Here is a 25,642-nt window from a genome sequence, read left to right on the forward strand (position 1 = left end):
CTCCTCTTCCATAAGAAAAGTACTTCTTAAAACAGTGGGAGGATGGATTATGGGAACCACAACGGCGCCTATTTCTGCCGTGAAGCAGTAATGTGTAAGAATTATTGTGTTTCGGTCTGGAGGGCGCCGTAGCTAGTAAAATTACTAGGCAAGTGAGATTGAACAACTTATGTGTCAAGCTGACGAGCGCAATTGTAGTGGCGCTCAGCATTATTGAGTTTTTCCATAATCCTGAGCGGCACTGCGTTATGAGCAGGGCGTATCAATTACCATCAACTGAACGTCACTTCCCTTATTTTCATAAAAAAAAAGAGAATAATATGTGAAAAATATGCTTATTTCCATTATATAAACAATAACAATATAAATTAAAACCAAAGTTACAATTTGCAAATATTTATTTAATATTTTGTTCGTATATCACATTAAATACAAAGCTTACTTAGCAATAACTATCACTGGAATTAGTTTAAATACAAAAGCAAAAAGTATACGGGATGTCCCAAAGTTATGGGACATGAAGGGAAAGTACCTTAAATATCGTAGATAGGGTATTTAACTGAAAGAAGACTTTATGTTATTTTTAAAAGTTAGTAATTCTGCATTCAAAGATTTTTTAAAAATTACTTGCTTCGTCTGGGAATCGAACCGACTTAAATGTAAAAAATAAAAACATCCTTACTGTTATGATGCCAATCGAAAGAATGGCCAAAAACTAATAACTCTTCTTAAGTAACATAGTATTTTATAAGAAAGGAACAACGTAAAATGTTAGAGTGAAATTTCAAGAAATTTATTTACTGCCGACAACGAAGTTCGAAAAGTATGCGATATTATCATTCCATAGATAATTGATTATTTGAGGCATTTATTTTTAGAAAATCTTTGAATGCAGAATTACTAACTTTTAAAAATAACATAAAGTCTTCTTTCAGTAAAATACCCTATCTACGTTATTTAAGGTACTTTCCCTTCATGTCCCATAACTTTGGGACGCCCTGTAAAATATTATACTTAATAGGCACTGGGAAAGTTGAAAAAAGATTAATGCTAAAATAAAAACTAAAAAACACGCCTAACTTATAATATATCTTTCAAATTAAACATATTTAAAATGATTTTCTGTTTATAAAAGCGGTTTTTTAGTTTTTTTTTTTATTCAATTTATAATTATTGTAGTTAAAATTCAATGTTGTGATTATATATTGTCTGTGTAAGGATATTTTGCATTATCCTGTTAATCTTTAAAAGATACAAGGATAAAGTTTTGAAAATAATATATTTCATTAAATAAATAATTTAATTAAATAAAAGAAAAATCATTTATTCAATTAGGTCAAAATGACACTTAAGAATGTCAAAGATTTTACCACCAACAAGAAACGAATATAATAAATTATAAAGTACTTTGGACATCTTCAAGTGGAATAAAGTCTTGTTCAAAACTCCTACACTATTACATATTCTTTGGTTACTTATCCATAAACAGATACATCCAGTCGATGCTAGTAGAACGCGTATAAAAAATCATAACAATCCTAAATCACAGAACCAAACTCAGAGAGATATGGTTTCAAAGTATTCCAATCTTAGATTAAGGATTGGTCTCCGCTGCGCTCCAACTAGATACCACACTACATAAGAACAACAGTGTTTTATTACGGCAACTATTAGATGCTAGTGTGCGTGGCATCTTGACACTCAATGACATCTTTCAAATTTTGTAACATACGCTTCGTGTTTTTTTTTATGAAAATAAGGGACGAGACGAGCAGGACTTTCATTGGATGGTAACTGATACGCCGTGCCCATTACAATGCAGTGCCGCTCAGGATTCCTGAAAAACCCAAAAATTCTGAGCGGCACTACAAATGCGCATTTGCCCATTAATTTCACTAGCTACGGCGCCCTTCAGATCGAAACACAGTAATGTTTACACATTACCCGGCATTTTAGTTTCAATTATTAGCAAAGTTTAACAGAACATGTGGCACGTCAACGTCACACATTGTTCGGGACTGGCTCGAGTACGCCCATTTGGGTTGGTATTAGTTGCCGCACTTTGCGACTACGCCTGCGGTATCTAGTTGGAGCGCAGCGGAGACCAATCCTTAATCTAAGTTTATATTATTATTTTATTAAACCCAATGTTTTGGACATTTGAAGAGTTATCAGGGGACTGTGGTGGACAGGAGGCGAAATACAAATTTGTCATAGTTGTCATTATGAAGTTTAGCGCTGTTTGTTGCTTCGGAGATGGTTATTGGCAAAATTTTAAAGTTTTAACCCTTTAAATGTGTAACACTCGCGAAAATTAAACAAAATAGAATATATAAAATAAATAATTCATCCATTCATCAGCAGTAACAATACTTTTCCTTTTCCTTCTCACTCTCCATCTGCAGTTGCACTCTATTCTCTTCTACATTCTTCATCATCTGAACATCCGCCGCGCAGTCTTCGACTATCTTCTGAAAGAGCTCGTCTGAAAGGAGTTTGTAATATTTAATTTATGGTTATCAGGAAATCATTAGAATACTTACACAAATAAAACTTGAAAAAAAAAATTTATGAACGATACGGGACTCGAACCCACGACCTCTCGCGTTCCGTGCGAGTGCTCTTCCAACTGAGCCAACCGTACGAGTGACGTATCGTCATAAAATCTTGTATACTTTGTTCACATTTTATAGAACTCTTAGATAATAAATTACGAAAGAAAAATATAGTATTCTTTGGAATGGAAGAAACAGAGAAATATAACGATGAATTATTAAGCTACTTTATATAATAAATAACAAAATGAATATTCTATGTCAAAAATGGGAGTTCGAGACAGTGATGTATGAGTAATATTATACTTAATAGGCACTGGGAAAGTTGAAAAAAGATTAATGCTAAAAAAAAAACTAAATAAACTTATAATATATCTTTCAAATTAACTACTAGTACTACAAAGCTGTCTAATGAGCTTCCTTGTGCGGAGTTTCCGCGACGATACGACATGGGTACCTTCAAAAAAAGCGCATACTCCTTCCTTAAAGGCCTGCAACGCTCCTGTGATTCCTCTGGTGTTGCAAGAGATTGTGATCACTTAACACCAGGTGACCCGTACGCTCGTTTGTCCTCCTATTCCATAAAAAAAAATTAAACATATTAAAAATTTATTGTATGTTTATAAAAAGCGGGTATTTTTAAATTTTTCTTTAGCTATAATTAATTGTAGTTATAATTAAATGTTGTGATCATATATTGTCTGTGTAAGGTTATTTTGAATTATCCTGATAATATATCAGTGAAAAAACTAAACTGCCGGATGTGATAGCAGGTATCAGACGGTTGAACATTTGGCTGGGCAGGTCATATATACAGATTAGATAATTTAAGATGGACGAGAAGAGTTACGGAATGGATACCATGGGAAGGCTCTAGACAAAGGGGGAGACAAAAGAGAAGATGGAGTGATAATTTTAATCAGAGTTGGATCGGACTGGATGAGAAGTGCCAAGGATAGAGTGTATTGGAAAGGTTTAGGGGAGGCCTTAGCCGTAGAGGCAACTACTACCTAATTTATTTATTATAGTTAATTTAGTTCTTATTAATAATTAATTAATAGTTATATTTAATTTAATATCTAAGTTAATTTTAACTAATATTTGTAAAAAAATGGAAAGTAGCAGTACCTAATAAAGGCTTTTTTTTTTATAAAAAAAATAAACACTACTTTAAATTATTTGAGTCAATGCTGTGCATTTCTTTTATAGGTGTACGTATTAGAATTGTAAATAATAATATTATATTTGTAAATGTATTAATATGTATTCTGTTGAAGTGCCTAATAAAATAAATAGAGGTTAGTTTTATACTCAATTTTTTTTCGACGTTTCGACAGCTGTCATAGTCTATCTAGACGTATAACGACCGTTCCAAATATTCAGTCTATCGTTACGATTACGATTACGTTTTTACGATTTTTATCTACGTTACGTTACGTTAGTTACGATTTTTATCTCAAGTAAGAACTTGAGATAAAAATCGTAACTATCGTTGACTTTTCTGTCCCAATAAACTTATCGCCGGTAACTCACCTTATCTGTACACGCTGTCTGTCAATGGGACGACGAGCTTACCAGCGATAGAAGTTTGTACGGAAATTGCAATTCACGCGTCCCAATATAAGGCGATAAGAATTACTTATATTGGGACAGCTTCAGATTATTTACAGCTAATTACTTACAGTAAAATCTAGTAATTTATCTCTATCTGTAGATAGTATATTGGGAACAGCCGTTAAGTATGTCTGCCCATGGGCAGATGGTCTTTCACTTGACGTATCTTCACAGGACTCACCCACGTTCTCGCCCGTCTTGCTGGAAGTCAGGAAATGGCCGAACAGACCTTGTGAGTAAGTGGCCACCACATCTTCATCAACTTCGCGCTCCAAGGCCTCACTGTCCAAGAGATCCTTTTTGGTGCCACACAGGTACACCTTACAATCCTGGGATGAAAAATACTAACTATGATAGATATAGTGGGACTAGATTATGATTATTTTATAGCGATAGAAATTACTGAACAATATTGTATGAAATGAAAAGAGCGCAAAAAAAGAATGCTAGGATAGTTTCTTGCGCCGCTTCTACTCTCTCGGAGCGCCATTTGTTTCCAAAGCGGTAGTAGTATCTAGTATATTAGAAATGACATCAAAAACAATTCTTAAGGAATCAATTTTGAGAAATAAATGCCTTTTATGCCTTATTATATACCAAAATTATATAAATAGTGGGTCGCTAGAAATACACAAAGGGTTGGTATATTTAAATTTTTAAAATAACCCCGAGCAACTGTTATCCTGTACGAGTCACGACTAAACACGGGACCCGATACGCAATTGAGCGAACCGGTACTACCGCAGACTTCACGGGCAGACGAGTGCCACACTCATTAACTAGTAACATTTTTAACTAGGTACAAGTTAATAATAAGCCGCGAGGAGCGACATCTATGGTCTTACGGCGCAGAACATATTCTGTCGAGTAACCGCACGCGAAGGTTGAGCACCAGAATTTTTAAATCATAAGATCAGGAAATTCTCGTATTCCTGTTAATTTGCCACCGTGAGATCCAAGTGATTTCTGCGTTGATCGACTATAACCTGGATCAGGATCTTGGATCCGTTAGGAGAAGAAGTCATTACCGGCTTTTCCCTATATTCTTATAACTACTGTTACGTTCACCTGAGTACCCCTTTTTTAAATACAGTCCAACAAATTACCTCTTCTACAATTCTTAACTCCTGAAGCCAATGCCTCAGCCGTTTCCAGGATTCCAGCGAGGATGGTTCATAGCATATAATTGCTGCGTGTGCTCCTCTGTAGTACATACGGGTCATAGCTTCATAACTAGAATTAAAAAAATATATGACAATAAGAATATGGCTGTTTGTTTCCGAGTCATGGATGTTTATAAGTATTTATGTATGTTTAAGTATAATGTATTAAATATATCATTGTCTTGTACCCATAGTACAGGCTATGCCAAGTTTGGGGCAAGTTAATTTGTGTAAAAGTTTGCCAATATTATTATTATATTATATCCACTCTGCCTTTTACAATGCAGTGCCACTCAGGATTCTTGAAATCCCAAAAATTCTGAGCAGCACTACAACTGCGCTCGTCACATTGAGACAAAGTCAAAGTCAAATAAAATTTATTCAATTAGGCTTAAACTAAGCTCTTTTGACAATTATATATAAAAATTACTTTCTCCTACTGAATCTACCATATGTTCGAAAAACATATAAGAAACTCAATGGCTACTCTTTTCAATTGTATATTGGATGTAAGGATGCTTCATGAACATGATGATTGTTCTTACTGTCTCAATTGTAATTGTATCAGGTTGACCTGCCACCACAAGCACCACTGGTTTACAAGTTGACGCATCAACCAGCCATCATCCCTATGCACATATTTGAGGGAAGTAGACGACCCAACCCATGACACACCACCACAAGTAGTGTCATTTCAGTGAGCATGACGAACCGTGTTATAACATACCTATATTGATAACTTAGACACCCATGTATACGGTTTTTAACAATTCCATTAAATTTCGTAACACATCTGTTTTATACATTTTCTGGGATTATATTGTATAAGCATATAAATCGCCCAACAAAAGACTTACTAACTCGACCCAACCGAGTAGTAGGCATAAAGGCATAAAGGCATAAAGGCATTTATTTTCTCAAAATTGATTCCTTTAGAATTCTTTTTGATGTCATTTCTTATACTACTAGATACTACTACCGCTTCGGAAACAAATGGCGCTCTGAGAGAGAAGAAGCGGCGCAAGAAACTCTCCCAGCATTCTTTTTTTTTGCGCTCTTTTCAATAAAAATATACAATATTGTACAGTTGCTATAAAATAATCACAATCTAGTCCCAGGCTGTCCGATCATTTAGATATTCAGCAGTGGAGTAATAGGATTTACGACAGAGCCATTTTTTTATAAAACATTTAAATTTATTTATAGACAATGCCTGAACAGTGGCTGGGACTTTATTGTAGAAGTGTATACATTTACCCTTAAAGCTATTATGTATCTTATGACAATAACAATTTTATGTTTGTTCATCGTGTTAAAATTATGAATGTCACAGTTTCTAGAAAATTTCTCTATGTCCTTATGAACATACAGAACATTATCAAAAATAAGTTGTGAAGCAACAGCCAAAATGTTTATTTCTTTAAATTTATCTCTCAATAATTCTTTAGGACCTAGGTTATAAATCGCGCGAATAGCCCTCTTCTGCAGCACTAGTAATAATTACACTTATTTCAGATCAGTTTTATTTCTCTGTGGGTATTGTGTTTCTTAAAACTAATATTAGTAACATAGAGTCTAATTAAATTATGAGAAATCCAGACACACAGGATAGCTATTGTTAAGTAGCTTGGACACAAATTTTCTTGTAATGGTGGCAAAACCATCAATGTGCACCTCCACCAACATCACTAATACAACATAAGCCCATGGCAGACTTCTGTACACTGTGCGAACTGGTAGGCCAGCATGTTACAATTAAAGTCAGAGATCTTCGTTGCTGTCTATTACGAACTGATGTAGCTTCATGATATTTACCAAGTGTTGTTGCAATATGTCATTGTTGTTATATATGTTGTTGCACACATCCCCACCATCTGGATGTGTGGCGGTCCTCCACAGTGCGGTTTTCATGGAGCTTTCTTCCACCTGCTACAAAGCTGTGGAATGAGCTTCCTTGTGCGGTGTTTCCAGGACGATACAACGTCGGTACCTTCAAAAAAAGCGTGTACACCTTCCTTAAAGGCCGGCAACACTCTTGTGATTCCTCTGGTGTTGCAAGAGAATGTGGGCGGCGCTGATCACTTAACACCAGGTGACCTGTATACTAGTTTGTCCTCCTATTTCATAAAAAATAAAATATGATATGTAATTTTCACTCGTTATTGTAAATAAATATATTTCTATTTCAATGTTGACAGTTTATACTTCCAAAATGTTTTCCAGTCAATATGACATTGTACAATGAATAACCCTCCTAAAGTATTCGTGATACAAACCGTTCACTACCCGCAGTATCCCAGATTCCAATGTTGAAATTTTTTCCATTAGCACACAGAGTTTTGGCACAGAATGCTGCTCCAATTGTCTGTAAACAATAATTAAATTATGTTACAAACATCAAATTTTCCTATCTCAATTATTGTTGAGGTTAGTTATCAAAGAGTATGTAAAAATACTACTACTAAAAAAGCTATCCCTGTTTTTTCCAAGATTTTAGCCTACATCTGTCAAACTATCAATGACTGCACATTTCATACATTCAACTGAATCACTTTTTTAATGGATACTTTAACCACCAATCTCTCAACCTCATGAGCAGCATGTTCATGAGAGGCTAGCTGCTCCAGAGCTACTGGGGTCAACCTGCTAGATAAGGAATGTGACACTCACGGCTGAGTAGTGGCTTGAGGCTTCACCAACCTTGGTGCTTAAATATTCCCAGAACACACAGGAACAAATCTTAATGACAACTGTGACATCTTTGAATGAGAAGAACAAAGCACAACCATTTGAAAATCAAATGGTGGTTTGATATAGACAAAATGACATAAGAAACTCTTCTAGTACTTTTTGACTCTTTTAATAAATACAATTAATGCAATATTGCAGTTCTACCATAGTTATTACTAAAATATTATATATTACATTTCTTAACATTTAGATATACAGAAATACTTAGATATCGTGTAAATAGTTATACAATCTAAAATAGCATAACAGAAGTAATGTTAGTAGTACCAGAAAATCTAAAGAAATGGCAAATAATTACTATTAATTATAGTAGGATTATCAAGTTTTCAAATCACACAAATAAATAAAATATGCAATACAATTTTTTAATTACATGCATCAGAACAAATGAGTTTCATATTCGAAAAAGAAAAGAAAGAAACCTTAGTAAATAGTCATTGTTGTATTTCATAGATATTATGTACTTACGTTTTGGTACGGTGTTGCGTCGCTAAACCTACAATTTACAAATCTTAGAACTAAACTTGTTTTTCCTACGTGTTCGCTGCCTAGTAATACTATTTTGAAATCACATCGACTCATCTTTGGAATCCATTTATTTGCACTTTCGTTATAAAATAGGTTTCTATTTTTTAATGGGTACTGTGAGATACACTAGACTGGGCCTATAATAAACATAAGAATAAAACAATTAAGAAGATGATACTTCAGAGTGAGTATATAAACTTATTTACTAATTACTAACACTTAACAGTAACACAATTACTTGCATAAAAAATTATTATGTCCATTTGCTGATTTGCTACATTCATCATAAATATTATTAAAAATTATTAAAAATATTTGCTTTTTTGGCCTGGTAACCAGGGCTTTTAGTCAAGTATGCTTTTCAATTCAACGTTCACTAATCACTTACTTTATTTTATATTGTTAGAAAATAAAATTGTATTTTTAATAATATTAATAAATATTCGTTCTAAACAAGAAGAACAACGTCTAAAGAAGACTGATACCGACTATACGAGGGCGGCACTGAAAATTTCGGGAATCAAGGAATTGACAAAAAATTACTATTTAAAAAATATATTAATTGCTTTTCGAAGTAATCTCCTCGAAATTTGACACATTTTTACATACGATGGAACCAATCATTGAAGCAACCATTCCATTCGGATGGGCGGATGGACACCCTCCAAAATGGCCGTTTTGTAGGCGTCCACAGCTTCTTCAGGTGATGAAAATCTCTGAACACGCAATTTATTCTTTATTTTAGGGAAAGTATAGAAATCATTAGGGCTAAGGTCGGAGCTGTACGGTGGATGGTCTAATAATTATGTTTTCTTGCTCTAAAAACTCTTTTGTTCTGTGCGCGGTGTAAGAACTCGCATTGTCGTGATGGAAGATTATGTGGCGGTTGCAGTTCTCTTTACGGAGTTCAGAAACGACCTGTGGCAAACAAATGCTAGCATACCATTCTGCATTAACCGTTCTTTGTCCCTCAAGAGGAATAGTCGCAACATGGCCGGTTTTGGAGACAAACGTGGCCACCATTTTTTTGCAACACTCCGTGAACGAACAATTTTTGTTGGCTTAAACTCTTCTTAAATGCAAGATTATTTGTATTTGACAATGTCTAAAGTTGCCTGAATTTCGCGGTATGTCACATGTCGATCATCCTGAATCAGCTTACGCATAGCATCAATGTTTTCTTTGGTGACGGCAGTTTTTGGACGACCTTGACGGGGATCATCACTGAGCTTGACACGTCCACGTTGAAATTCAGCAAACCAGCGATAAATTGTGGTTTTGGTGGTGCTTCATCACTAAATGCAGAAATCATCCGGTCAACACACTGTTTTTGTGTTAAACCACTTCGAAAGTCTCAACGACTTAACGAGTTTGAAAAGACCTTGTGGCAAGACCGAGAATCTTTTTTTAAATAAATAAATGGTATTCGATTTTTAAAACCAATGAGTTTTCAATTAAAAAGATTTTAATATGACAGGAACTGTGGAAATATTCCATTCCCTATACTTTTAGTGCAGCCTATGTACATTCTATAGGCCATCTAAATTAATTATAATAATATAATAATTGAAACACCTTAATCCGAATAAAGGTCTTGGTCCGGATGGATACCGTCACATTTCGTTAAATTATGTCATATTAAACTTTCTGAACCCCTATCTATTATCTATAATAAATCCCTATCATCTGGAGTTTTTGTAATCTGTTGAAAATAGAGATGCTCGTAACTACATACCTTATTTGTGTTCTTAATTGCTTTGCCAAGATATTTGAACGCCCTGTATATAGACATATTTCTTACTTTATTAAACCTATACTGATTCCTTAACAACATGGATTTGAATCATGTAAATCAACAACATTTAACCTATCTGAATATATTGACTATCTTTTTGGGATCGTCGATCATAAGGGACAAGTAGATGTTATTTACACAGACTTTAAAAAAGCGTTTGATAAATTCAACCATGAGCTCTTACCTAAAAAGATAATGGAAATTGGTATCCATGGTAGTCTACCACGTTGGATAACGTCCTATATCAAAAACCTTACCACACAGATAGTGGCTATCAACGGTTTTCTTTCTGACGCCATTTTGGTTCCATCTGGAGTACCTCAAGTGTCTCATATTGGTCTTTTATTGTTTGCCTTGTTCATTAATGATGTATCATCATATTTTACCTGCAATATATAGATATCTGTTTCAAATTCAGTTTAAAGACGACAAGATTTTTTTAGAGATTTAGGTGTTATTGTTAAAAGTTGTAATTAATAAAAAACTATCATTAATTGAACACATTGATACTGCTACTAAAACAACAACAACATACAAATATCAACTGTATAGATGTGTTTTCTAATAGGGTTTGTAGTGTTCGACGCCTAGTTTTAAACTCTACGCCGGTTAGCTGCAGCTATATTTTTTAAGTTAAAGCTTGTATTTGCTATTTAGCGAAGTCGTGATAGTAACATAAAATATCCTAATTATATAATAATCATGATCTCCTTACGTAGCGTTTTTTTGTAAAGTTTAATTAATTATTAATTAATTACATCCATACTTATTATAGTCAAGAGGGACTTTCAGCAAGGCCAAGGAGTGGAGCCCCCATTATTTCCAAATTATTTTCCAAATGAAATGGACAATTTCAACAATTTTCTTTCAGTCGCTTTTCCGAAAATTAAATTTATTGTGAAACTAAGAGCAGATTATTTTAATTATATCAAAGATATAAGTATACTCAGAAACAAGAATAGTCTAAAATAAAATTTAAGCGTTAACGAATGGAATCTTCGGCAATTATTTTTCTGAAAAGTATTGAAGATATCGTTAAAATGCAATTCCCGAGGTAAATCACTTTCACGGAGAGAAAGCTTTGATAGACGATTTTGTCCCATCATCACGTATCCTATTTTTTATAATTTTGTTTTTTTTTTTTAAATGAGCGCTGCTTCAATCTATAATATATAAGAGATATTGACTCATTAGGATATCTCTGGAACCATAATGCGTGGAGACTTGAAATTTGGTATGAATATTACTTTCGCCGAGTAGAGGTCAACTAAGAGATCAGATTTTATGGATTATAAAGCCAACCGCAAGAGCTTTTTTATGAACAGAAAAACGTCTGGTTAGTTAGCTACTATTTAATATAATCATGTAAAATATGTCCTAGACCTAGGTATTGCCATACTTAATGCAATTGTCAAGGTCAATTGCTCATTTCATTGTTGCACTCCTTTTGTAAAAAGAATAGGATTACTTATATTTAATAAATTATGTTTTTGTATTTGTGTATGTCCTTTATAGTCTAACAGAATGTGTATTTGTTTCAGGTATAAGAAAATAAAACTTGTTTCAATCTTTAGCACCGATGACTATCATTAAAATAAGAAAACAAATGGTCTAAGCATGGTGGTCTATCTTAACGTGACATTGGCACACTTGTGGTGTAACTTCTACAGAAGCCAGTAGCCACAGTAACAGTAAGAAGAATCGACGATGAAGGACCTCAACACCGATGAATTCAAATTTGAATTTTGTAATTTATTGAAAGTCAAAAACTACCATCAATTCAGAAATTTATGCCTCAGACCTGAGAAGAACGGGTGCAAGAAACTATTCTTCTTTCTTTATTAAATTTCGATAAAATCAAAGGCGGTCACTCAAAGCATAACCATCGCCCCACGAAAGACTTACTAACTTTACTTAGCCCAGTAGTAGGCATAATAAGATTGTGTTTGTTCTTGGTGTTAATATTATGGTTATCATAGTTTCTAGAAAATTCCCATACTGTGTGCCTATGTACGTACATTACATTATCAAGAATATATTGAGAAGCAACAGTCAAGATGTTTATTTCGTTAAATTTTGCTATTAATTATTCTTTAGGATCTAGGATATTTAATTGTGAGTAAAGCCGATGTATTTTTTTAACTGATATAAAATTATGTTTTAACGTTACCAAGTTCTATAATATCTATTTTGAAGTAAAACTTTTTTAGGCGTGACTGGGTAACTCAAAATATTCTTCTGACGGAAGTAACGTTAGTACTTCCAGCGGAAAAAATATAAGAATTTATAATATTTAATGGTTTAAAAAAATTGTTTCAAATTTTTCAGTAATATTTTCTGAAAATCTCCAAGTGTATTTGTTTATTTAAGACTACTTTTGTAATAAATAATAAATAAAAGTTCTCAGTCTGACGTTTGCAACATTCGTTAATTTTTCTTCGTCCATTGGACAGGCAAAAAGGTTCGAGCCCATACAGCCATATTCGTTAATATTCAATAACGGTATAATAATATGTGTTATAATAATAATTTAATCTTCAATTTCTTAGTATTTTTATTCAATTATTTATTAATAACATGGCTTTCATTAAAGTAAGTATATAATTAATGATATAAATTAAGTTTTCTTGTCTTTCAACTTTTAAGAATATTTGTTGTATACAGGTTGTCCTAGAATAGATGGGACAAATAAGGGCAAACGAAAATAACATATTTTGTCTATGAGCTTTCAGATAAGCAAAAAAAGTATATATATGTACATGTTAATTATTCCTTAAGTTATAATTAATTATAATTAAATTTTACTTAACGCGCGTAAAGATTACACGCACACACTTTTTTTTAGAAGCACATTATAATAGTACTTCATAGGACGGTTTTTTGCGAATCTGATAGTTGCTAGCATAAGGCCATAGCCGATTAGAATTGAAAACAACTTATGCCTTGAAAGCCCCTCTTGAATTCAACTACCATTTCTGTTTGTGTTTCCAGTGGGAAATCAGATCGAAGTAGGTTTTTTTACCGTCCACGAAGAGGTATTTAATTCGAACTAAATCGCAATTGGTTATCACGTAGTGGATGGTTCGAACTCCATTTTGATATTCATTTGTTACTGGCTTCCGATAATTTATTACATCAATCATCATCATCGATTTAAATAAATAAAGTTAATATTCTCTCGGGAAATTTCAATTAGTCAATACCTAAAATACAAGATAAAAAGACAATTATTCATACAATGATCGGGAACAACCTTTGTCGTGTCAGCACTTGTAGTGACTAGTAGTAATGACTAAACACAAGTTTAATAATAATTTAAAGTTATAATTTCATATAATCATAGTAATTAATATAGTTATATAAGCATTTTCGAATAACACACTTATATCTCAAATATGGAATTAATAAATATATAAATGCATATTTGCAAATAGTTTTAGTTATCTATTTCTCCCCACGGACGAGTAAAAAAATAAGGACTCCGTGTCACCTTACATAAAAGTGAGGCACCAAAACAAGCCGGTAAACATGTAAATACATAGCCCCACGCACACACACTAATACAAGCCGATCGCCATTATAAAATTTGCCATCGTCTGTGACATTTTTCATTTACAATCAGTTTGCGTCGCAATAAAATATTTTATAAATGCCGTCGTGCGTTGTGAAAAATTGTAAAAACAATACTATAAACGTATTTGTGGATATATGATTATTTAAGGGAGAAACGCCGTAACCGCACAAACACTAGCATAAAGGTGCTAATATCACGGCGCGGAGTCCTTTTTTTACTAGTCCGTGTTTTCCTCCCAAAAATATTCGCAATTAGTTACACCGTTAGCTGAATTTACACGTCTCCAAATATGTGTAAATTCGGCTTAGAAAAGTGATGAGGGTTGGAAATTATTTGAAAAGATATTATAATTAATAACGCGTTACAGAACGCAAGACAAATCAATTATTCCAATAGGTCAAAATGACACTTATGTGTAAGTATCAAAGATTTTACCATCAAAGAGGATGTAAATATCTACTACGTAACAAGAAGCGGGACTGCCTAAGTAAAAATTGAAATTTAGTTTAGTATGAAACGTGCAGTCATTTGACATAAGTTTGAAATAGTAATTATAATATGCCGACGAAGTACAATCCGGCTATGTTTGAAAGCGAGCAGTTGCTTAAAACGAAATGGATTTCGGCTATCTCTGTTTTTTACAAGATTTTAGCCGTCATCATTCAATCTATCATTGACTGCACGTTACTACAATCGAGTGAATCGCTTTTTTCTTAGAGAGTTTCGCTAGGCAGTTTACCACTACATTGGAAAAATTGAGATGATAATTGCCAGTCTTTTTAATCTATAATTACAGTTTCAGTAATGTACAGTGATGCACCAAAATACTCGAACGTTTTGACTTACTTGTATAACATATAAAAAGAAGTAATTAATCATTAAAAAACTCAAATGCGTCACGAGTGAAATAGATGTAATAGAATAATAAGCAAAAATCCTTTCATACACAAATGTTACGTTGAAAACGTAAACTGTAACTAAACCAGTATTTTCGGCTTGATTTCACATATTATATGTTATTTCAATTTAAATATTTTTGAAGTAGACCTTCTTTAGGCGTGACTTGGGTGGTACCGAGCCCAGAATATTTTTCAGACGGAAGCAACGTTTGTACTTCCGGCAGAAAAAGTCAATTAAAACAATTTTTAAAATAATAACATTTTTTTTTAAATAATAACAATTTTTGTAGGTTTAAAATTTTTTTTTCAAATTGTTCAGTAATATTTTCTGAAAATCTACAAGTTTATTTGTTTATTTAAGACTACTTTTGTAATAATTAATCAATACTGAGAACTGCTGTCTGACGTTTGCGACATTCGTTAATTTTTCTTCGTCCATCGGACAAGCAAAAGGTCCGAGCCCATAGAGCCATATTCGTTAGTATTCAATAACAACGTTATATTGATATGTGTGATATTAATAATTTAATTATTTATTAATAACATGGCTTTAATTAATGTAAGTAAGTATATATTAAATAGTACACATAAAATCTTCTTGTCTTTCAACTTTTTAAGAATATTAATTGTTATACACTGGATGTCCATGATGGATGGGACAACAATGGCAAACGAAAATAACATATTTTGTCTATGAGCTTTCAGATAAGCAAAAAAGTATATAATATCTGTTTAATGATAGTTAGTCGTACACACTTTTTTTAAAATAAAGATGCACAATTTCACACTATTCAAAACTTAGTTCGATACATTCAATGCTGGCCTCAAAGCTATGTCACAATAGCCTTAAACGACTTGCGTTTGGTGATTTCATTTCAATTTATTTAATCTAATAAAGAAGAAGAGGACAAATCAACGCCTGCATTCTCTTGCAACACCACAGAAGCGTTGCTGGCCTCTTAGAAAAGTGTACACACTTTTTTTTAATGTACCTATGTCGTACCCTGTTGAAAATTCTGCACAATACTGGGGTGCGCCTGACCAGAGATGACAGCAATATTCCATAAGTGGCCAAAACTGCGCCTTGTAGAGCGCTAGAATGTGAGCCGGCTATTAAAACCCAGTATTTCGATGCTAGGCAAGGTATTATGAAGCTATTGAAGAGCGGTATTACAACAACTGATTTTTTGTGGTGATCCCGCAAACTTAAAGAGTCTTAATTCGGACGAGTATAGACGTGGCTGTCATTATGGAAAGGTAGTGTGACTTAGCCACTTCTAAAATCCCTAAGTCGCCTCGTGATAATAGCGGGGTCTCAAGTCCAATGCACCATTGGACCATTCATTTGAGCACAGCCCTGTTTCAGCACAGGCAACCTCCTTACACTTTGCATTAATGACCTCTCAAAGTTAAAACATACCAAGTTATGACCAAGTAAATAATTTGACATTATATTATCTATTGGTTAAGTACCATGCCTATTTATTAAAAAAAATCTAAATAAATAAAATATTTAAATTTTACTGATAAGAAATGTTTGTGTGGAAAACGTTACTATAACTATTTAAACACTAGCTGTCGTCCGCATTGTCCCTATGAAGCAGCAAATATACTTTGTTTGCATCTTGTGTGATAATAAAGAATACTTTCAGTTAATATTCATGCAAAATTAGTGTTAAATCTATTAAATCCTATAGCGCTTTGTACCTAAATATTCTTAAATTCTTTATAGATTCTTACATATTTTGCCTAAAAAACTAAAAGCAAGAACCTCTTTTTGTAGATGTATATGGATTGCTTGTTGAAGGAGGCTCCGCTCTTCCGTGTAACATATTATTAAATATTTCGAATTTGGTTATCAAGATAATGAAACAAGAGCGTATAAAAATATCCAAATTAGGAACAACTGTGAAAAGTCGTTTATTTTTGAAAATTTAATAAACAGGAAACAGATAGCGCTTTGAGATTGAAATTGCGTGAAACACTTTTATTTATTTTTTCTATTTGATTAAAAAATAATCATTACTAAAGACAATCCTTACTTAGACACAGACTATCATTGATTAGATAATCTTCGGTTTAGGTTTAATACTCACTGCAGTCAGTTAATTAGATATTTAAAAAAAATATTTAGAGACCTGCGATAATCTTTGAGATTTCAGTTTTGACACAAACCTTAGTACTACTAGAGGTGTGTCATTGAAGGTTTTAATTTAATTTATCTTTTTTTTTTCATAACAGGTTGAAAAAACTGTTAAATCGTCAACTGGTTTTGAAAAATCGTTAAATGCATTTATTAATAATTTAGGTTTTTATTAGGTTCATTTATTAGGTTATTCACAAATGTATAATATTAATAGCTATTTGTTCAATTTAATATCAAGTCAATGTTTTCGTTCGCAGCCTCGTCAACTGTTTTGAATTAAGCTGTTTTAAAAGGGTCGGAATTATGCTTCATCTATGGCGAGTTACGGGCGAAGACGCTGATTGAATTTATTAGCTTGTTATTTTCAACTGGTTTTTTTGTTGAAGAAAAACAGTTAATTCGTTAACCAATATAAAACTGTTACTAAAAGCAGTCTACCACCTCTACCTAGTACCGTACAGGGTACTAGCACACATATGTCTACTGTGGTAGTAGCGTCTAGCACTTTATACAGATAAACATCATAATATCAATGATATTTATACTATTTATATATATATTTTTAAACTTAATCAGCTTTCCATAATGTTTCTTACATTAAGTAGGTTAGGTAGGCTATTTAAAGCTGTTAGTAATTTGTTAATTAGCTCTAACAACCATTATTTTAAGACAAATCAAGTAATTAATTAGTATTGATACGTACTTACTTATGCAGCTAACATATAGCAATTTAAATCAAAATGCATACAGCTGTTAACAACTTAAAAATAATTTCTTTCTAAATACTTAGATTACGTAGCTACTTAATTATTTAAAAAATACAAATTTAATAATTAGGTACTATAAAAACGCACTAAGTACCAAATATTGTAGACGGTAGGTTTAAAAATAATATACTCATTACGTATATTTAGACATTTTTCGAATTGCTTATTAGATTTTTTCATTTAATATCAAGAGCAGTCTCAAACATCGAATCAACTACCTATGTCCTATACGATGTATAAAAATATCTTCACCGGTCACCCGATCGCTAAAATATTAGGTATTATTATCAACATTCAACGGAACGTTTTGGTCATTGAACTCTCTCATACGTTCCACAAACATTACTAGGTACCTACCTCATTTTATTAATAATCTGTTTTATTGAAAGTATATAATAATTGAGATAACATAGAATTAGATCACAAACAACATCAAACAGGTAAAAATTTCATTATATTCAAAAGAGTAAAACTCATAAAGTAAGGTCGTTTTGTTCGATCAATAAAAATACAAGAGTGAATAAACAAACTCGCAAGGTGAGACCGCACAAAAGGAATAACCTCGTCGCACTGGGCGATAACAAGCGTTATCAACGTTGAAGTAATAATACAATGCCAACTCAGCGGTCTGTTACGACCTACCTATAACTATCGGTTTTCCATACTGCTTGCACCAATGTATCGAAGTCCCACACCCTATACGATGTTGCAAGTTTCTTTGCTATTTTATCAATTTCAAAAGAGAATTAACAAAAACGAAATTCATGTAATGCATTTCAGTTTTTATCGTAAGAATAAAAATCGCATTATTACTTTTTTCTTATTATATTTATATGAAAACGCTAACTGCGTTATAGCACAGCAAAATTGTAGTGCTACGATATAATATTAGAACAAAGAATTGGAAACAAGTTACGTCAATCAGAAATAGTTGTAAATTCAACGGAATACAGTCTATATTCAAATAATAAAAGCTTGTAACTTACTCTCTTATAGTAATTTTGCAAATTACGACACGTCTTGATAAATGACAGCGTAGTACAAAATGTTGCCATAAGCAAAATAATTTTGTCTTTTTCACTCTTCTCCAAGGCAGTAGCATCACCTTCTTTCTGAAGTAATGGACGTTGGAATAGTTTTTAGGTTTTGTGAATAATGTTTATATCTTCGTAAATCGTGCATGCAAACTTTTGTTATCGGTTTTAAACGCGTTCCCATTGCATGGGAATTGATTGTGCATATTATTTATCGATATATCAATCGTCTATAGCTTCATTTCGTTTTCCTGTGATGTTCACCATTTTATAGTTTTCAATTGATTAGTACATACTGTACTATAGTGATTTTATACCAAGTTCTTGTTTATAAGTCGCATATTTGTTGTTTTAATTAAGTGTAACTGGCTTTATTTGTGTAATATAAGTGTTTTTGTCAAAGTTAATTGTCCAGTGGGTTAATATATGCATACATTGGATTTAATAATAGTTATGTTATATTGCTAAAGTAAGTACTTACATTTTACTACCTACTTGATAACAATTTCTAATTACATAAATTATTTCATATTCATTTAAATTGTAGATCTGGTGGGCGTCTTTTCCCTTTATAACAAAATTGTACCACAATAAAACACATATTACACACTGAAAAATATAAAAAAAAAAATTGCTAATGCTAATTATCCTTTTTTTTAAATAACAGCTGTATGTATTTTTTTAAATTCCACAATACATAAGTGTATAAAACTGAATCAATTTTATTATTTAATGTTTAGTTACTTCAAATACATACTTATTCCAATGCATTGTGAAATTTATTTTTTTAATTCCATTATACAGAGTTGTTTAATTGTTGTTGTAGAAACTACTTCCTAACAAAATGTAGATCTTAAGTTTTATATCTCTTACAGGTAAAAATATCTCAATTACTTAATAATTGTTTATTTTTAAGGGTATAATTGGAATAATCATTATAATTATTGTCATTTTACTTGAATAGTTGGAAAGCAAGGATTATTATATGTGATATTATTCAGTGTTTAATTACATTATGTTAGTGTCAGGACCCGACAGGATAGACACTCCATTACGATGATGGAGGCTGGAAACAGGGCATCCCTGCTAGTCATATTACATTACTGTGGTGTACAAGGAAAAGAGATACCAATATGCTTTTGTCCGTCCAAATTTGTCATGAAAGATACTTCTTTGATTTGATTGTTATCTTAACATGAATATTCTACAGAAATAAAATTTGAAAAACATAATTTTATGAACGATGCAGGATTAAACTGAGCTAACCGTTCTCTCAGTTGGTTAGAGCACTGGCACGGGACGCCGGAGGTTGTTGGTTCGAATACCGCATCGTTCATAAAATTTTATTTGTTTATTAATCCTAGAAGTGAGGATTAGCACCTTTAAAAAAACATAACATTTTCTTTTGTTTGTTTGCAATATGTTTTGTACTCTGACATTCTGGTGCAGCTAAAAGGCATTTATTATCTCAAAATTGATTCCTTTACAATTATTTTTGATGTCACTTCAAACACTGACACTACTTTGGAAACAAATGGCGCTCTGAGAGAGGACAAGTTGCTCAGCTTCTCTTTACTGAGTTATTTATCTTTTGAATGGTCTTCCTCCCTTCCAGTAACCTTATTTTGTATACCGATGTATTGTAACTCGCTTCAACTGTCCTATTGTGAGTCCTGACTTTCATTTAAATATTTTATAAGTATCTATAACAAAAGGAACCGTGTTGTCTATGGCTGCTGTCAACAGGTTGACTTGGTAGGTACCTACTAAATCAGTTTCCAATTGGGGTGATCCTTATTTCAATTTCAAAAATGCTTAGTGGGTGTCCTTTTCATGACACCATATTTTTAAATTTGTTAATTTTACTATGTATATATTGTTATGTGTTGTCATTAATAAATGCATACTTTACTTTACTTCTATTTAGTTTCATTCTCTAGCTCTTTTAGTGTTAATTTTATTGCCAATTACTATGCAGTGTCACTTAGGATTCTTGAAAACCCCAAAAGATCTGAGTGGCACTGCAATTGTGCTTGTAACCATATTATTTTATCTCTTATTGACTAGGAATTTAACTAGCAATGACTCTCTTCAGACCAAAACACTTACTGATTCACAGCATAGAAAGGTGCCATTGTGGTACCCATAATCTAGCAGGCATCCTGCGCAAAGCAACCTCCCACTGACCATTTTATGTAGGTCCTTTGCTTTTTTATAGTATACTAATTCACAGACTTGTGTCTCAGCATTACTCCCTACCTTAAAATTATAGATACAAGTGTTTTGATAAATTAAGAAGTACTCTCTCTCTTGATATTACTCTTGATTCCAATTATTAATATTGAATGATTGTTTAATAGGTTCAGAATTGCAGTATTTAGTTCAGAAGTAAGACAATTTACTGATTATGACTTGCCTAGTTTACTCTGGTTATTTTACTAGTACAATATATATATATATTTAGTATAGTATATTATAATTGTTACAGAAATAAAAATGTGAACTGACTTTGTTTTCCACTATAGGTTTGCATGCCTTATGGGTTACGATAAGAGCACCTGTTAATTATATACCAACAACACATTATTACCTTATCTTGCAAATAAAGATGATTTGATTTAAAAAAAAAACTTTGGTAATACTGTAACAAAACATGCTTGTGTAGGAGTTGTCCACACAAATATGTTTTTTATAGTACTATGTCTCACTTTAGTGGTACATATAACCCTAAAAGTGGTAAAATAAAGTTTTTTTACTATTTGCAGCCGGCACAGTCATGGCATTGTGTGAAGGTCAGCTAGATTCCGTGCGGCAGCTGCAGGAGTCCTCACACGAGGAGACCAGTTCGCCAGAGAAGAAGCCCAAAGTTGAAGTGAATGGTGACATCTACGGACTTGATAAAGGTAGCTTGAAACTAGTAATAAAATTATGTTACTTGTGCAGCTCGGACAAACACCCTTAACACATTTGGTTATAAAGATATGTGAGTTTTTTTTAAGTGAAAATAAGGGACAGGATGAGCAGGACGTTGAGCTGGTGGTAATTGATACGCCCTGCCCATTGCAATGCAGTACCATTCAGTATTATTGAAAAATTCTGACTGGCACTCCAACTGCGCCACCTTGTCGTCACCTTGAGACATAAGATGTTAAGTCTCATTTGCCCAGTAATTTCACTAATGTTTACACATAGCTGCTTCACGGCGGAAATAGGCGCCGTTGTGGTATCTATAATCTAACTGGGAATCCTGTGCAAAGGGCTTCCCACTGTTAAAGATTAATTGCAGAAAAAAAACTTGTACAGCTCACAATTCTATGGGAAACAAACATACCTAATAACTACAGAATAAGAGTAACAAAGTACCTTAAATGACTACATAATATAGGATAGTAAACTAATTTGTGACACCAGAGACAACATAGAGTGCTGCCAACCTCATAAAGCTTCAAACCAATGTGCAGCTGAATTGGAATACCATGAAAAACATTGGTATATGCTGGTTGTAGATCAAACATGAAAAATATTTCATAATTGTCTACTGTTATGGTAAACACAAAATTAAGAATACCATCAGAATTTGACTATTACCCAACAGTATTAATGAAAAATTTTGGTAAAGATCTTTAATAGTTTTAATAGTATTGGCATCACACGAGATGGGAGTGTTTACTCTCATCATGTTCCACTGCTTCGATCCTCACCTGACTTGTACCTTGTTTTCTGTTTTCGAATTCAAATAAGGCTCTGGTGTTACAAGGATCTTCACATACCAAACAATTACATGACCCGTACGCTCTCCTTTTCCAGAAAATGAAAAAAAAATTATCTGGAACGGTGCATACTTTGTAATAAGAGTGGTATCATTATAATTGTGATTAAAGCTCTATTAACTACAATATTTTTTACCTCTTAATTCGTGCTACGGGATACTAAGTCCAACCCCAAGTTATTTTTATAAATAATTTCACACTTTAATAATAATAATAATATTGACACATTTTTTACACAAATTATCTTGCCCCAAGTTAAGCATATATAGCCTGTGTTATGGGTTACAAGACAATGATATATTTAATACAATATACTTACTTAAACATACATAAATGCATATAAACATACATAAATATATTTAAATATCCATTTTCATCATATAAATGCTTGTACCTACCGGGATTCGAACCCGGGACCTCTAGCTTAGTAGGTAGGATCGCTAACCACTCGGCTATACAGGTCGTCAGACAGTGTGGTTGACTGTGACTGTGTGATCTTAAATCTTGAGTGTATTTATATACAAATTAGAATGGCAAATGGCTCCACGGTGGTGCCTGCATGAGACTTCCGCTGTTTTCTCAGTTCCATATTACAGTTATAGCTTTTTTTCAGTAAAACACAGAGAGATTTCTTATATTACACAAATTATATTATATTATATGAAACAGGAAGCCTAATTGTTGGCTCACCATGAGACATCACCATTCAGATTCTATTCTTCCTACTGCGGCTTCTATGGAAGTTACACCACAAGTGTGCCAATGTCACGTTAAGATAGACCACCATGCTTAGACCATTTGTTTTATAATTTTAATGGTAGTGATTGGTGCTAAAGATTGAAACAAGTTTTATTTTCTTATACCTGAAACAAAATATACATGCTGTTAGATTATAATGGACAAACACTGGTAATATTACTTATATAAAAGATTTATTGTGCTAGTTATAACTTAATATGTTTATTTATTTACATAAAATATTTAAAAAAAGACTTCATTAAAGCACAATTAAAAAACAAATGGTCTACATTTCCCTCATCAAGTCGAAGGACTATAAAGGACATACACAAATATGATTACTTAAATTATTAAATATAAGAAATTTGTAATATTTACAACTTAATCTTATTCATTTTAATGTATTTACACAAAATATATACAAAAGGAGTGAAAACTAGGGAAAGGACACATGTAAAGAAAGTTGGGTGGGGAACTTCAGGAAGTATAAAGTTGTACAAAGAAGGTTGCATTAAAGTACAATTGAAGAATAAATGATCCACATTCCCTCATCTAGATCCACTTTCACAAAGGGAATTGTCCCTTATTCTTAGTTAAGCTAAAAATACTGGAGTGCAAGCATGATTAAAACGTAAACCATCATTCAGATTAACAAGTAACAACCACATTACAATTTTATTAGATCATGGATAAAGTGACAACTCGAACCATAGATTAAATAAAAAAACAAAATATCATAGAGTAAATAGTTAGTCTGTTTTTAGCATACAGATTTAAAACTAATTTAAATTAATACCCTCCCTTGCTAAAAACTTAGTACAGTGTCAACATAAATGTACATCATAACTAAAATAACTATATTAAAATACTTATTTTAACATCCTTTATTTTTAACAAAATGAAAATTTGTAATCTGTATATAAACTTAAAACATTTTCCAAATTATCATGTTCAATATACTCCTTATGAACAATAAAATATCTTATTTGTTTTGTTCTTATTTTCAAATCATCAAATAGAGTTAATTTTAGAAAATAAATAAGTTAGTACAATAAACTCAGATACAAGACACAAGTAAATCTCAAAATTTCACAAATTTGCATTTCAACAAAGGTTTTGTCAAGATATTAGCAATCCGATCTTCTATTCTTTCTAGTGGCTTCTGTGGAAGGGGCACCACAACTCGCTAATGTCATGTTACAGTAGACCACCAAGCTTAGAGTGTGTCATTTAATCGGTGTTAACTAATTTACAAGTGATTATAGTAATGACCGGTGCCCAGATTCAAAACAGATTTATTCTCTTTTTATACCTGAAACAAAATATACATGTTGTTAGAATAAGACATATGGACAAACACTGATAATATTACTTATATAAAACATTTATTGTGTTAGTTATAACTTAATATTATTTTGATTAATATATTTACATAAAATATTTACAAAAAGACTTTATTAAAGGACAATTAAAGAACAAATGGTCTACATTTCCCTCATCAAGTCCAAAGTCACAGAGAATGGTCTCTAATTCTTAGTTTGGCTAGGAATACTGGAGTGTAGGAGTGATTTAAGCATAACCGGCAAACTGTTGCTATTATTGATTTATTGGGGAATCAAAATTTCGAGAACCACGGTTTTAAAGGTATTACGGGTTGTATATCACCATAAAACATGCCTTTAGAAGTTTTTGGAATCTACCAGATGTTGGACCACCTCTCAAACATATTTATTGTCAAGGTGAAGCACAAGTCTTGAGAGAAGACCTGGCACAAGCATCGGCATTTTCATTACCCAGTATACCTGTATGGCCTGTTATCCATGCTAGAACTACATGCATACAAATTTGTATTTGATATCACTATGTTTTACTCTAGCATTTTTCTCAGGGTTAACAATAATGTTTATACATCCCTGAGTGTCCTCATTAATGATAAAGTTTTTAACATCAAATTTTAAATCAACAAGAAGTTTTCTTAAAAACAATGCTTCAGAAGTACAAGAACATAGAACAATAAGCTCAGATTCAGTTGTTGATAGAGCTATACTGTGTTGTTTCTTAGTTGTCCAATGAATATAATAATGATACCAGAAATTGGGAATGGCGCGACCACCCTCAGGCTATTAAATAATAAGTTTAATTGTACAATGTCACTTTGTAAACATATTTTTTGATGAAAGAAAAGCCCGCTGAGTTTGTTGCGCCCGTTCTTCTCAGGCCTGAGGCATTCATTTTGGAATGGGTGGTAGTTTTTTTGACTTTCAATAAGTGATGTCACATCCTATTTTGAATAAAAATATTTGAATTT

At 32.5% G+C, this 25,642-nt stretch overlaps 2 protein-coding genes across 2 annotated transcripts in view; one reads left to right on the forward strand and one right to left on the reverse strand.

Moving 5' to 3' along the window:
• Nucleotides 1–380: 380 nt before the first annotated feature.
• On the reverse strand, nt 381–8,860 carry LOC126977983 (ras-related protein Rab-24-like). The gene is made up of 5 exons (XM_050826711.1): nt 8,552–8,860; nt 7,609–7,697; nt 5,276–5,402; nt 4,351–4,498; nt 381–2,485 (listed from the first exon to the last, which is right to left on the reverse strand). Exons 1-5 carry the CDS (start codon nt 8,663–8,665, stop codon nt 2,358–2,360), a joined length of 606 nt encoding a protein of 201 aa, XP_050682668.1. The 5' UTR covers nt 8,666–8,860; the 3' UTR covers nt 381–2,357.
• A 12,737-nt stretch (nt 8,861–21,597) lies between these two features.
• The window catches only part of LOC126973212 (zinc finger protein 696-like), a 46,777-nt gene continuing 42,732 nt past the window's right edge, over nt 21,598–25,642 (forward strand). Inside the window, exon 1 of the mRNA XM_050820402.1 lies at nt 21,598–21,729. Coding sequence (XP_050676359.1) covers nt 21,603–21,729 — 127 coding nt within the window. The 5' untranslated portion in view covers nt 21,598–21,602. The remainder of the gene's footprint in view (nt 21,730–25,642) is intronic.

Source organism: Leptidea sinapis, chromosome 2 (assembly GCF_905404315.1).
Source record: "Leptidea sinapis chromosome 2, ilLepSina1.1, whole genome shotgun sequence".
NCBI lineage: Eukaryota > Metazoa > Arthropoda > Insecta > Lepidoptera > Pieridae > Leptidea > Leptidea sinapis.

Excerpts from the sequence above, each read along its gene's own strand:
- LOC126977983 (XM_050826711.1), bottom strand. The coding sequence starts at position 8,665 with ATGAGTCGATGTGATTTCAAAATAGTATTACTAGGCAGCGAACACGTA. Across the intron at positions 4,499-5,275 it reads AGTTAAGAATTGTAGAAGAG|GATTGTAAGGTGTACCTGTG; the intron begins GTAATTTGTTGG and ends TTTTCATCCCAG. Across the intron at positions 2,486-4,350 it reads CAAGACGGGCGAGAACGTGG|ACGAGCTCTTTCAGAAGATA; the intron begins GTGAGTCCTGTG and ends AACTCCTTTCAG.